We start from the raw sequence: 13,827 nt of genomic DNA on the forward strand, positions 1-13,827 counted from the left end.
CCTTCCAACAACCCGCCCCCCTCCCCCGCCACCTTCCAGGCCTCATCCCAGACCACTCTCCAGCACACCCCCCTTGCTTCTGCTGCACAGCCTGCCCTTCCTAGTCTCACGCCGCACTGCTGCCTCCTTCCTACCTGTTCTTCAGGAACTGTGGCAAAGACCACCTCCTCCAACAGGCTCTTAGTTCTTCCTTCCTGTAAATGCCGTCTCTACCTCTCTTAGTGTGCTTATCCCATCCTCTCCCGTGTCACAGCTGGCCCCCGTCCTTTCAACCTGGAGGTCAGATCCCTGAAGACAAGGCCTCTGTCTCCTTGTCATTTTCCATTTTGTCTATCTAAAAATAATCATAGAGTTGTAGAACATATAAAAGTGCAGGATTAAGAGCTATGGGTTTTGCTTTTTTTTAATTAGAATTATATGCTTGTGCCCTCTGAGTTTATCATCCGGTGGGGGCAATAAGGCATGAAGCTAAATAACCACAAACCTCAGAATTAAGTGCCTAACAGAGTCTCCAGTACTGAGAAGAAACTCAGTAAGTAATTACTGAACTACTATAAGCAGCAGCTGGAGGTATTAAAAAATATGGTCCATCCTCACCTCAATCATCATTCTTACCCTGCTTTGGTTTTCATACCTGATAGCATGTTACCTATTTGGCTATTTGCTCACTGCTTATTTGGGCCCCTAGAGTGAAAGCTCCCTGAGGGCAGGGACTTTATCTTACCCTCTACACTATCCCCAGAGCCTCACACAGTGCCCGGCATGCAGTAGGTACTCTTGCTCAATAACATTTAGCGAGTTAATGAGTGAGTGCTTTGCACAATGCCTAACAGATCTATTTGCCCAGTGAATTTTTGCTAGTATTATTATTGAGCCATAATCAGAGAGAAGGCAAAATCCTGTGGAAATTCAGAGAAAGTAGCAGTATTTTCAAGAGGGAGCAAGGACAGCTTCATGGAAAAGGTACTGGTTAAGCTGGTCTTTGGCAGAGGGGTCTGAGTTGAATAGCAGAGAAGAGAAGGACAGTACAGAGCTGGGGATGGCAGGCGGTTCAGGGAAGGGCGAAAGCTCAGCTTTAAGGCAACAAAAGGTAGCAGAGTAGGAGATAAGCTAGAAAAATACCCTCCCCCCTCCCCCTGCCCAAATACAGTTCTTGAAGGACTTTTAACTACCAGGATAAGAAGTTCAGACTTTGTTCAGCAGGCATCAAGAAGTCACAGAGGGTTTCCTGAATCCCTCCCCGCAAAAGAGGGTATGCACACACAGCCAGCAAATAGTATCTATTAAACGAACTCTTGTTGAATGAACAAGGTCACTGAGTAGCCCGAGCAGTCTGCGATCGGCTGCTAACCTGAAGGTGGGCAGTTTGAACCCACCCAGCGGCGCCACAGAAGAAAGGCCTGGGGATCTGCTTCTGTAAAGATTACAGTCAAGAAAGCCCTATGGAGCAGTTCTACACTATAAGTCGGAATCACCTCGACAGCAACAGGTTTGGTTCTTTTTTGTTCGTTGAAGGAACACACCAGATCAGATGAGAGGAGAGAGATGATAAACTACATCTCCTTTGTGTGTTCTGGGGGCTTTCGGCCGGAGAAGGCTCGGGTCTAAAAACACGAAATAGGACACCAAGAATGGATGCTGCCTCGGGGCAACCAAGGTGGGCAGCTGGCTCCTCGGAGTGTGTCTTCCTCCTCCTACAAAATACTCAACATAGAACACGGGAGCACAGCATCTTAGTAGGCTGCCCTCTCACTGAAATGGAAACATGTGAGGAAAGGCTAAATCCACAAAAGGACATTTGTAGGACGAGGGGCCCCTCCCCCATGAGCGGACACCTGCTGCTGACTCCAAGAGCAGGAGGAGTGGCACTCACCAACAAGAAAGAAGCTAAGCCGCTAATCCTCCAAGTTCCTTGCTGCTGCTGAAAGGGGCTGCAGACACACCACCACATCCTTGTGAGAACGAGAAACCCACCGGCAGGTTTGTTAGCCGTGGCTGCCGAGATGACAGCTGCAGATCGTCCAAGATGGCAGGACACTCGAGTGACTGGACCCACGGCGGCAAGGCAAGGCCAGATGCCGAAAGCTCACCCCTCGCCCTTGAGAAGCTGCCAAGAAACCACTCCCCCAGAACAGGAGGTACTCGTGTAAAAAGCTCAAGCTGCCACTGCACCCTCCCTCCAGGAGGCATGCTTAGCAGAGAACCTTCCAGGGCCTTGGAGCCATGTCACAGAGAGCAAGTTGGGAACAAGAAAACCTGGCTTCTCGCTCAAACCGGCCACAACTTAATTGTGTGGCCTGGGGCAATCCGACAAGACTTCATTGGATCCAGCTGTCTCAGAGGTGAAAGAGCAGACTGGATTTAATTCCTTAATTTGAAGTTATGAAACGCCTATCAGCAGCAGCTCCCTGCCATCAAGGAGTTTACCTTCTAATCCAGATTTTTCTTAGGTCTTTATTCTATAAAAATAATACCAGCATGCTGTGCTCCTTTAGAAAATCACCTATATGAGACCAAATGTTCAACAGTTACTTTAAAACAAAGATGAGAATGTAAGGGGGCAGGGAAACTAGATTAATGCAAACAGAACAACCAGAATGGAAACAATGAGAATGATCACGTATTGTGAAGAATGTAACCAATGTCACTGAACAACTTGTATAGAAACTGTTGAATGGGAACCTAAACTGCTGTGTAAACCTTCACCGACACAAGAAAATATTATTATTAAAAAAAAAAATAGCAGCAGACATTTGCTAGAGGCTGTCCCTGGGTGGTGCAAACAGTTAAGCACTCAGCTACTAACCCAAAGGTTGGCGGTTCAAACCCACCCAAAAGTGCCTTGGAAGAAAGGCCTGGTGATCTGCTTCTGAAAGTTATAGCCATGAAAATTCCATGAAGCAGTTCTACTCTGTACACATCAGGTCTCCATGAGTCAGAATCAACTTATTGGCAACTGGTCTCAAGTGGTTTTCTATTTGTCTGTTTGTCTTTTACCTTGTGCCAGGCTCTTGGCAAAGAATTTTGCATTCAGCTTCAAAACAACTCCATGAGGTGGGTACTATTATCATACCCATTTTATAGAAGAGGAAACTGGGGTTTGAAAGGGCTTAGGTGACTTGCCCATGACTACCCAGCTTCAGCTGAAGGTAGCTGGAGTTAGGTTAAAGGAATGAAATCTCCCTTGGTCTGGTCTCTAAGGCTTGCAGAGGAAAACGGAAACTTGGGGAAGTGGGCAAGTCTGTATAATACATACGGATAATTAGGAAAGACATGTTGAGTTACATCCAGACTTCGCTCTTGCCGCGTGGCACTAGGGAGTCTCTCAGCTTCTCCACTCAAGAAAAAGACCCACAAGCTTGAGCAAAACCCTTCCAAGCAGCTGTTTCTGCCCAAAGGGACCAAAGAAATGACATGACATGATTGACCTCTATCATCTTCCCCTCTCCAATGGCTTCAAATTAAGTCATCTTTTTTAGAGTAGCACAGCCATTTTAATTTTTAAAAAGACAGGGGCGGAAACTTTTACATCTTTCACAGAATGAAATAATCATCAGGAGAAATAGAAAGATACGAAATGGACCTAGTCTCCTGATCAAAATGTACTTCACTAGTGAATGCCCACTAGTCTCCAAAAGTAGCCACCCCTGGTGGTACAATAGTTAAGCGTTTGGCTGCTAACCAAAAGGTCAGCAGTTCGAATTCACCAGCCACTCCTCAGAAACCCTACGGGGCAGTACTAAAACCCTACGGGGCAGTTCTACTCTTTCCTACAGGGTCGCTATGAGTTGGAATCGACTCGAGGGCAATGGGTTGTTTTATCGTTTAGCCTCCAAAGAGTCACTCCTCAACTAGTTAATAAAACCCCACTGTACTACACTTGAGATGTGAGCATTTACATTGCAAAGGCGGATAAATGAACTTCAGGATTCAAAACCCTTCCCTCGGTCGCTCATTAAAATTCTGGTCAAAACAGATTTTTATTTATATGATCCATTAAGGAATATTATGACAGAACCAATATGAAATCTGTTCTTCACCACTGCAGATTTTCTTTCGTATTTACAGTTTCTGTCCACTCCTCTTGTTTTAACACCTCCACGGAATATTTCTCTGGCAAGTGTTAGCAAGGAGGGACAGCCAAGAAAGCGGAGAAATGAATTTCAGCTGAAATGCACGCTGACATATCATCTACAGGCTCCTCACCAAGTCCTTGAGGACAGGCACGGTTCCCCCTGCCACTGGGATCCTAACACGTACACAGGCAAGTTTTCTTGGACGGACAGAATAGTAAAAAAAAAAAAGGGCTTGACTGAAAAGTCTACACTCCTGCCAGCCTGTTTTTGACCCCCAACACTAACTTCAGTCTGAAATCCCGGGGCCAGGCTAAAAACCTCCTGGAGAATAACCATAGACAGAGAGGGCACTTCCTCTCCACCCTGCCCAACTCCCAACCACCACACACCTCATCAATTACCAGGTTGCCTCACTGGGGTTGAGTAACCCCAGAACTATCTGAAAGGATGCCCTGAGGGGTCAGATGGAGAGATACTACAAGACAGTCTCACACAATGGGATGATATCATAGGAGGAGGGTGAATCACCAGCCCAAATAACATGGAACTTAACAGTCCTGAGAGTCTGGCTGTGGTTCTGTTCCTCACAGCCTGCTGACCTTTCTGAGTCTATGTCCTCTCCACAACAGAGTGACACCCCCACAGGATAGTATGCCTGTAAAAGGTCCAGTTCCAGAGCCAGGTGGAGGGGTGTCATGGACCACTTCCCAACCTATTTGCATCTCAGTTTTCTCATCTATAAAATGGGGATAGTAGTAGTACCTAACACAAATAAAGCCCTTCAAACCATGCCTGGCACATAAATTCATTTAGTTTCATTCATTACTCCTTGACCTCTCACAGGACTGGCGTAAGAACCTAACAAAAATACCACTAAAAATGCCGGGGAACACTCATATGGTATTTATTAAGCATATTATTATCTTTGTTAATCTATTTAATCCACAGAAAAATGCTAAGAGATGGGAACCAAAGTTCTGGGACATTAAACAGTTTGTTCATATTCACACAGGTGAAGCTGGATCTAAACTTAGGCTGTCAGATTTGCTAACAACAATAACAATGATGATTAAACCAACAATAATAATATTGAGGAAGAAGAGTTACGAGGTCCTCACCAGGTACCAGGATCTCTTATTCTTCACAATAATCCCCAGAAGGAGCTACTATCATCATCCCCATTTTGCAGATGAGGAAACTGAGACTGAGAGAAGTAAATCTGCTCAGAAAAGGCAATCAGATGCAGCAAAGCAAGGATTCAGATGAAGACAATGGATGGAAAACTCCTTTGTAAAGTGAAGTGTCATTAAAAATAAGATAGTGTTATTAAATCCCTAGAACTTCAGGGAAAGATGCCCTTCCCTGACTGGTTTAACGTAACTCACAATCAAGAGTCAGACAATGCACCTATAGACAAACCAGACTCACGGCTACAGGGCAGGTGGGGGGACACATTTTGAGAAGTTTGAGAAACATTCTGTCCCATTTTCAAGTTGAATGCATCACTGAAAAACCAAATGCCACAGGGTATTAAAGTGAAATATTGTTTTCCTGCTTTAAAATGGGGGTGGGGGGTTGCTAAGGAATAGCAAGGGGGAAAAGAAAAAGGAGTCATCCATGGTTTGACCAAATCAGGGATTCTTCCAATTTCCCTTTAGGGTAATCTGACCCTAGTTGTGGGAGATCAAATGACCAACCTGGAAATTTAAAGATTCATACTTATAGAAGAAAGAGCAATTCCACCAAATCTGGCAAATACTGCTGGTTCTCAGAAGCCTTCTGCTATGTGAAGGATCACACACAGTTTGGAAAGCAACATTTAAACAGTCAAGACAGTCCCGAAGTTTATGCTAAATGCAGAAATAATCTTAACTTCTTTGGTTCATTAATTCCTATTATTTCCTTTAAACATTAGAAAAATGCCTTAAAATAGCTCACTACATTTACTTGGAGATTTGTATTTCTTTGGCAGGGAGAAAGGAATGAAGGAAGGAAGGGACTGGAGACAGACCTCTGCTGATGTCTCTGAGCCCGTCTCCTCTTCCATAACAGAGTGATACTCCCACAGGATAGCACACCAGGAAAGGATCCAGTTCTAGAGCCAGGCTGCAGACGACTTCTCAGCCCATTTGTGCCTCAGTCTACTCATCTATAAAATCGGGATAGTACTAGTACCAAATACACGTACTAGACATGGCAGGCTACAGACCTGAAATTCTCAAAATATTATCCACAACAGCCAACTTTTTCTTTATTAATGTACAAAACCAGTCCTCCTTTTATGCTACTGACAGGTTCCACTTCTGAGAGACTGTGCTTAAAGAAACAATTTCTTAAAGCCACAAGCCTTTTTCCTTTATGACCCAGTCAGAAGTTTCAACTTTTCCCGTTTCACTAAAATAGGGCCAATACCACAAGATGCAGAAAAAGTGTCTCTTCAATGTTACATTAAAAAAAAAACAAACTCATTGCCATCAAGTAGATTCCGACTCATAGTGACCCTATAGGACAGAGTAGAGGGTTTCCAAGGAGCAGCTGATGGATTTGAACTGCTGACCTTTTGGTTAGCAGCCAAGCTCTTAACCACTGTTCCACCAGGGCTCCTAAATGTTATATAGGGAAAAAGAAAGTATAATTTAAAAAATGTAAATTTAACACATAAACCATAGCCCTTTACATTTAACCTTAGGCTAGGTGTGGCTGTGTTCTTACATCGACATCAGGCAAGCTCAGAGAAAACTGTGTTAGTTACACACTTCTAAAAAAGTGAAGACCTATCTTAACGCTTTAAGCAAGTCTTGTAGTACCACTCCTGCAAGGTTACAACATTTTCAAAAACTTATCCACCCAGGAATCAGCACTTGTACAAATAAGCACAGTTGGTTTCAAGTGTGCCCAGATTTATCCAACCAACCTGAAACCAAGACAGCCACTGTATCCTCTCTCAGATTTAGGGGTTTACAGGCCTACAATGTTGTTTTTTCCAAGAAAGGACAAGTTGCTTACTTAAACTTAACTCCTGTCCATAAACTCCAAGTTGTAAGGCCTCAAAAGAGTACCCTCCAAAAAAAGTCACAAAGAAAATATTCAACTTTTCCTAATACGATCTCGGCAATGCTCAGAAAAGAAATATAAGCGCTTGCATAAATATCACACCAACAGAGCTATGTCCTCCCACTAAGGAAGAGACGTGTCCCAGCCCCCAGTCGATGCCCAGAACCCACCTCGGGATAGCTAACTCGGAGACACACAGTTATCTCAGAAAGCCGGTCGCCTGGACTTCCACAGCCACATGCTGATATCCTGAAGGAACAGCGTGCACCAGGTTTAAACGGTTCACTGCCAAGCCCCTGTTTGAAACTTGAAATCCTTGGCAACCATCTCTGAGTGCTAAAATCCTATTGTTGCCTCTCCTACTTACCTTGGGTTGTGCTCGGCGAGGAAATGCAACTTTGGGGTCAATCTGGGGGAAAGTGGAAAAACAGTAGTCAATGCAATATTTTAAGAAAGAAATCATGATGAACCACCTAATTATTAATCACTCATTTCTCAGGCTTATAATCCAGCTGTTTTTGCAACTTCTCCGGCAATTCAGAAGTTCCTTATACTTTGAGCTGAACTTTAACTGTCCCTCCCGAAATGTAACAAACAGAGCTAGCGTTTCTGAAATGTCCTACCGTGTATTTCAATGTGCAATGCTCTGAATAAACGAGATCTCATGTGTTCTTACTTAGGCAAGGGCTTCTCTTCCAGTGGTACCTGCACCTAATTGTGATGCATGGCTGGGAGAAAAGATGGGACCATCATCATAATTGAAAAACAATCATAGCCTGCAAATTAAGCGTTAAGTATCTTCCAGCAATAGGTAACTGTATGGTATTTCTTCTTCATAACTAAACACAACACAGGAGGGTGGGGGATCCTAAAAACATTTAAAAAACAATAACATCTAAAAATTCCCCAAAGACATCCAACACACTGGATAGGTGTCTGCTAGAACTAATTCACTCATTTTAGCAAAAGTCAAGTTGCCTAGGATTAATCAAAAAGAGAAATGGTTCTGGAGTTATACCCAAAAGAACACACACACACAAAAACCATTGCCACTGAGTTGATTCCAACTCGTCATGATCCTATAAGACAGAGTAGAACTGCCCCGTAGGGTTTCCAAAAGAGTGGCTGGTGGATTCGAACCGCCGACCTTTTAGTTAGCAGCTGACCTCTTAACCATTGTGCCACCAAAAGAACACAGCCTGACTTGGTTCTTGAAAAATAATATAATAAAAGGAAGCACGGGAGCTAAATCTATCTGGATTTAAAAACCACGTTGAGGTGGGAAGGGATCTATGAACAACCTAAACCCAAATTAGGAAAGAAACACTATCACGGGGAAAAGATTAAAAAAAAAAAAAAAACTCTTTTCTGAAAAAAAAGAAGAATCTAGTGTAATAATTAGGGTACTTCCCCCAACCCACTGTGATCCGAATGGAAAAATCTCCTATACTCCCAGATCAGACACTGGCAGAGCACATGATTCTCAATCAGAGGCTGGCTTTAAAACTCAAAAAAAAAAAAGAAAGAAAAAAATCCCCACAAAAGCATTTGAATCTAACAGGCCGGTGTGAGGGCAAAAACAGTTATTGAATGGATAACATTGCTGGTTTTCATTAGATTTCTAAATGTCACAAATCTCTGGGTAAAACTCAACTGAGGGAATGGCATGAATATTGCTACAAGTTATTTATTTATAGGCTCTGGCTTTCATATTAAAATTTTCCCCTTTTAAAATGTAAATCTGAACCTTGTTTTCAGTTCTGCCAAGGCGGGGAGGGAGTGATGCTTTGGGGAAAAGCACAGGGTTGGTTGGAGGGGGGGACACACCACAGACAGTTTTATTTGTTCCCGGACTTCCATCCAGTAGGACATACAAGGATTTACCGCTTTAAGAAGACGGCTTAAAGACTTAATAAAAGTCTGCAGCATGTTTCCTACTTTTAAGCATCACCTGAGAAATGAGAGATTACTTTTTAAAAAACTAAAATAGATTAAAAAAATCTTGGATCTAGGAAACTACCCTTCCATAAATATTAACATTATTGCATCTACAGGTGTGTTCAGCACTGACTAGAGCTTGTCTACAAGAGAAATACAAGAGGTGTGGATTTTCCATTCTGTTGACCAAACGTGAGACAGGTATGTCTTTTTATAAACACCTCCCAAAGTATTTTTTTTTTTTTTAGCTGAGCAGCACACAATTGCAACCATCAAAGTCACCTTGTTTGTGGGGTAAAAGGTGAATAACATAACCTGTAGAAGGAGAGGCCAGGAGCTGATGGGCTAGGAGACCATGAAGCGAGCCAGGCACTAAAAATGATCTAAAATTACAAAATTAAAAGCCAGTTCAGAACTCCTGTACTGCTTGTTGCAGCGTACAGGCATTATACCAGAATTGGTGTTCTCTGGAGTGCAAAGTTAATATCCCGAGATCTCTAAGGGAGACGAAGGGTCAAGGGAAGTATGGCAAATCCCAACCTTTTGCACATCCCTGTCAACTATTTAAAAACAAACAAACAAAAAAGACTACCAAAAATTAAAACATTAGTTAGTTAGGTACAGCTCTACTTACTGTATCTACAAGTCCTCTAGGAAAAGACTAGGGTACTATTTTGGATGTGAATGGCCGTTACCTAAACAAAGCTTTTAAGGTAACGGTAAACAAGATCCTCGTTTCCATGTCAATAAACCAACAGCTTCTGCCTCCTGCACTGAACGTTGAAACAAAGTCAAAAGCTAGGTTATACTAAATAATAACCACCAAAACATGTCTACAAACAATTGGGGAGGGGGGTGCAGTCTTTGCATCTGACGCTGGGGGACATGACCCACCAGCCACCACAGAAATCAAATACTGTTTCTCCCATGGGGGTGGGTGCACAATAAATTCCTGAAATTGCCTCAAAATGTTTTTCCTCTTTAGTTTTACTAGTTTTTAAAAATGTCTAGCCAAGAAGTCACAGAGAAAAAAATTCTTCAGACATCCATTAGCACCCTACAAATGATTATCCCTGAAATTAAATTATCTAAAAGTACAAAAAGGCTGGGCTGCAAGCTAGGACAAGTCCAGCACAATTAATAAAGCAACTAAGAAAGTGTATGCGGTTTTTTTCCCCTTGGGATCTTTTTTTTTTGGAGGGGGGGACACCTGACCTCCTTGATCATAGAAAAGAGGTTAAATTTGCAAAACCAATTCAAGTGCACCAAAGGTTGCCAGAGTTTTTGTTTTTTTCTTTTCTTTCATTCAATATTAGAGCTGAAAGGAGCTTGGAAGATCACCTCAGTCCTTTATTTTTACAGAAAAGGTATCTGAGGCCCAGAGGCAGGGAGCAACTTGCCCAAGGTCACAGAGCAAGTTAGGAATGAGCAACTGGAACTAGAACCTGACTCCTGCCTGGTCCCACTACCCCACCACAGACAAATTAAGCCCCACGCAGCCCAGCATCACATCTCAATGTCACCTCAGAGTCCCTGCTTTGGGCAGATGTATAAAAAAATTGCAGGGAAATTCTAACAAGCATAAAATGAAAGGAGGAGAGTCACAAAGCCAACACAGAGCTAAATAAAACCTTACAACTCCTCTTCTCACCCCCCACCCATTAAATTCATCCTCAACTAATAAACTGTAATATACCGACACTCTCCCCTTCTTCTTCTAGAGACTTTCCCTTTCTCTACTCCAGATTTAGAAACCTTCAAATTCTATAAAGTACCCACACTTAAATTTAAAAATCTGAGAAAGAAAAAAGGTGGGAAAATCACTTTGAAACCCAAGGCCTTATCAGCCTTAGATTTCACACCATCTGGAGTCACCCACTGAATGCCCAGTTTGGCTCTGGGAGGGATCTCTTTCCCTTCTTAAACCTCACTCCAAATGAAAATGCCCCAAGGGGAACCTGTTGCCAAGACCAGTGATTAGCACCCCCTCCTCTCCTTCCCTTCCCCTCCTGTCCCCAACCATGAATCAGGCTGTGCCTTCCAAAAGTCAGTTCTCACAGCCACAGTTGCTATCCTGTGCTGTGCTCGACTGACAAAGAAAAGTTGCATTTGCTCTCCGGTGGAGTTTCTCGGCATGGTCCTTGGCTGGGAAGATAGCCCCTCCTCAAGCCGTCCATACCCCCGCCCCCAAAGCCTCCACTTGGCAGCACTGCAAGCTGCAGTGGGGCAGGCTCTAGAAAGAACACCCCAAACTCAGCCATCACAGCAAACTTTTTAGCCAACTCGCAAGCTCTGCCTACAAGTACCCAGTTCCCAACATAAAAGCAAAAGAAGGCGCTGTCCCTTTAAATGAGGCTGTCAATGCCCAGATCGTTCTTGAAAAGGGGCGAACAACAACAACAACCACAAGCAACATACCGTCTTGGAATCTAACTCATGGTGGGGCTGACCTAATACTTTATCTACACTTGCTGGGTCTGCAAACGTGACGAAACCGAAGCCTCTGAAATGAGACAAAGGGGGAGAAAAACAAACAAGAAAATGTGACAACGTTAAAAGCAACAAGGAGTGAGACCTAAGGCAAAATGAGGAGCAAAAGTTGCCCCCCATGCACCCCCCCACTACCCACGACCGCCCCCCAATTCCCCTCCTGCCTGCAACCCTCCACCTCGCCAGAGAAAATATCAAGGTTAATGGGGGAAGTAGAACGGGGGAGGCGGGTGGAGGTAACTTGGAAAATGCTGGTGTCTCCACTCTTTCGCCACCTCAGTTTCCTCTCCCCCTCCTCTCCTTCCCTTTCTTAACGCTTTGTTTTATTCCGAAGTAAGCCCAGCACTTAGAAGATGAGCTTCACCCACCTTTCTAAGAGGGGGCTTAAGAGTATGGGGAACTGGGGGTACAGGGGAAGCATACATTAAAACAGAAACTCCGCGGAAGAGTGAGTGACGCTAAATACCATTTTAAACAGGAGAAAAAGCAGCGAAGGAAAGATGATTTAAAGCGGAGACATGGGCATCTATGTATCGAGAGTTCAGCCCCAATTAACAATAACCTTTAGCGTTACGGGAGTGGGATAGAGCGGCATTCGAAGCCATCCAACACACTGAGTCCCATTCTAAATCCGCTCGGCTACTTCGAAGACACCTCCAAAAATAAAACTTAAACTTTGTTCTAAAATAAGGGCAAAATCCAGAAGGGAATGGCTTACCTGGAGCGTTTCGTAGTGGGGTCTCTCATGACCATACATTCTCTAATTTCTCCAAATTTGCTAAAATAGTCTCTAAGGCTATCTGTAGAGAGAGAAGGGGGGGGGGAGAAGGTGTGGGGAAAAAAAACCAATGCAAATTTGATCAAGGACAAAAACCAAAAGTAGTTTTCTGTTGTTATTCTGTTTCGCATTTGCATTTCTTGCACACGCGGGGGAAATTTGGCAACAGAGGTCGCATAGAGGGCTCGGAAAGGATTTGCTATTTAAAAAAATAACCTTGCACAGGAGAAGTGGGGAGCCAGCGGCGGGGGGGGGGCTCCTACACCGGGATAACAAAGAGCAATAAAGAAGCCAAGAAGGGGGGGACCCAGGCGTCCCCCCCTCCCTGCCTTACCTGGTGAGGTCTGCCAGCTCAGTCCACCGATAAACATTTTACTGGAGGGAGAAAACATAACAGAAGTGAGCACCGATGTCAGATCGGCCATTTTGACGTGTAACTTACAAAAGCTAAAAGGAAAGCGGGGGGAGCGAGCGAGCGCGAGCCGGGAGGTGGGGTGGGGGAGAAGGTGACGGCGAAACGCCATCCAAAGGTGTGTAACTTCCACGGGGATGGGGGGGCGCGCGGGAGGGCCGGGGGGGCGCGGGAGATGCCCGGCTCCGCGCACCGCCGTCCCCGCCGCTGCAAGGAGAGCCAGCCCGAGGCGGCGCGGTGGGCAGCGGCTGGAAACTTACCCGGGGTCGTGCTGGGAGTCGTTGGCGCTGCCCGAGGTGCCTTGGCTCCCATTTGCCTCCATATCTGAGCCCCCCCGCCCCCCCACCCCCAAAGACCGAGCCCCACAGCGATCGGAGCGGAGCGGCGGCCGGCTCCGAGCCCCGAGGTCTCCGCTCCCTCCTCCCCCTCCTCCGCCCCCCCGCCCGGGCTCCCCGAAGCTCTCCGCGAGCCGAGCCGGGGCAGCGGCGAGAGCCGTCACACGTGGGCTCGGCTCGGCTCCGCCAGGCCGCCTCGCACACCCCCCGTCCCCGCCCCCGCCCCCCCCGGCCCATCCCCACCTCCCCCTCCGCCTCCCCACCCCCATCTCCTCCTCCTCCTCTCCCTCCTCCCGGCGCACGTGGGGCGGAGTTCGAGAACGTCGTGTAACCAATGCCGGTGACGTCACGCACCCCGGTGCGGCCCCCGCCTGCCCGCGCGCGCACGCTCTGCCCCCCGCGGCCGAACCCCCGGGGCGGCGCGCGAGCCCCGCGGCCAGAGGGGCCCCGCCTCTGGGCCGGCGCTGCGCGGGTCTAGGGGCGCGCACCCCGACTTCCCTGGGTCACATGGGCCGCGGGGGGCGGGCAGATCGGGGGAGGGGGAGGCCGAGTAGCTGGCGGCGGCTCTTTATCCGGCCGGGGGAGGGAACGCCCCCACCCCCTCTAACTCGGCCTGTCCATTCAAGTTCGCCGGCCCCGGCGGCAGGGATTCGGGGATGGCACCAGCAGCTCGCCCGGCTCTGCGCGCTGTTTCCAGCCACGGCGCAGAAATTTAGGTCAAGGACGTCGGGAGCAAACCCAAAC

At 46.1% G+C, this 13,827-nt stretch overlaps 1 protein-coding gene across 6 annotated transcripts in view; it reads right to left on the minus strand.

Moving 5' to 3' along the window:
• Positions 1-13,105, minus strand: part of MSI2 (musashi RNA binding protein 2) — a 471,444-nt gene extending 458,339 nt beyond the window's left edge. For 2 of the 6 annotated variants that reach the window (XM_049861313.1, XM_049861312.1), the window contains exons 1-5: positions 13,009-13,105; positions 12,671-12,711; positions 12,277-12,358; positions 11,487-11,571; positions 7,498-7,539 (exon numbers count right to left, since the gene is read on the minus strand). In XM_049861313.1, the coding sequence (XP_049717270.1) occupies positions 7,498-7,539; positions 11,487-11,571; positions 12,277-12,358; positions 12,671-12,711; positions 13,009-13,070 (312 nt within the window). In that variant the 5' untranslated portion in view covers positions 13,071-13,105. The remainder of the gene's footprint in view (positions 1-7,497; positions 7,540-11,486; positions 11,572-12,276; positions 12,359-12,670; positions 12,712-13,008) is intronic. The other 4 variants (XM_049861314.1, XM_049861316.1, XM_049861317.1 and 1 more) reach the window with 2 other exon arrangements.
• Between the last annotated feature and the right edge of the window lie 722 nt (positions 13,106-13,827).

The sequence above is a fragment of the Elephas maximus genome, chromosome 19 (assembly GCF_024166365.1).
Source record: "Elephas maximus indicus isolate mEleMax1 chromosome 19, mEleMax1 primary haplotype, whole genome shotgun sequence".
Taxonomy (NCBI): Eukaryota; Metazoa; Chordata; class Mammalia; order Proboscidea; family Elephantidae; genus Elephas; species Elephas maximus.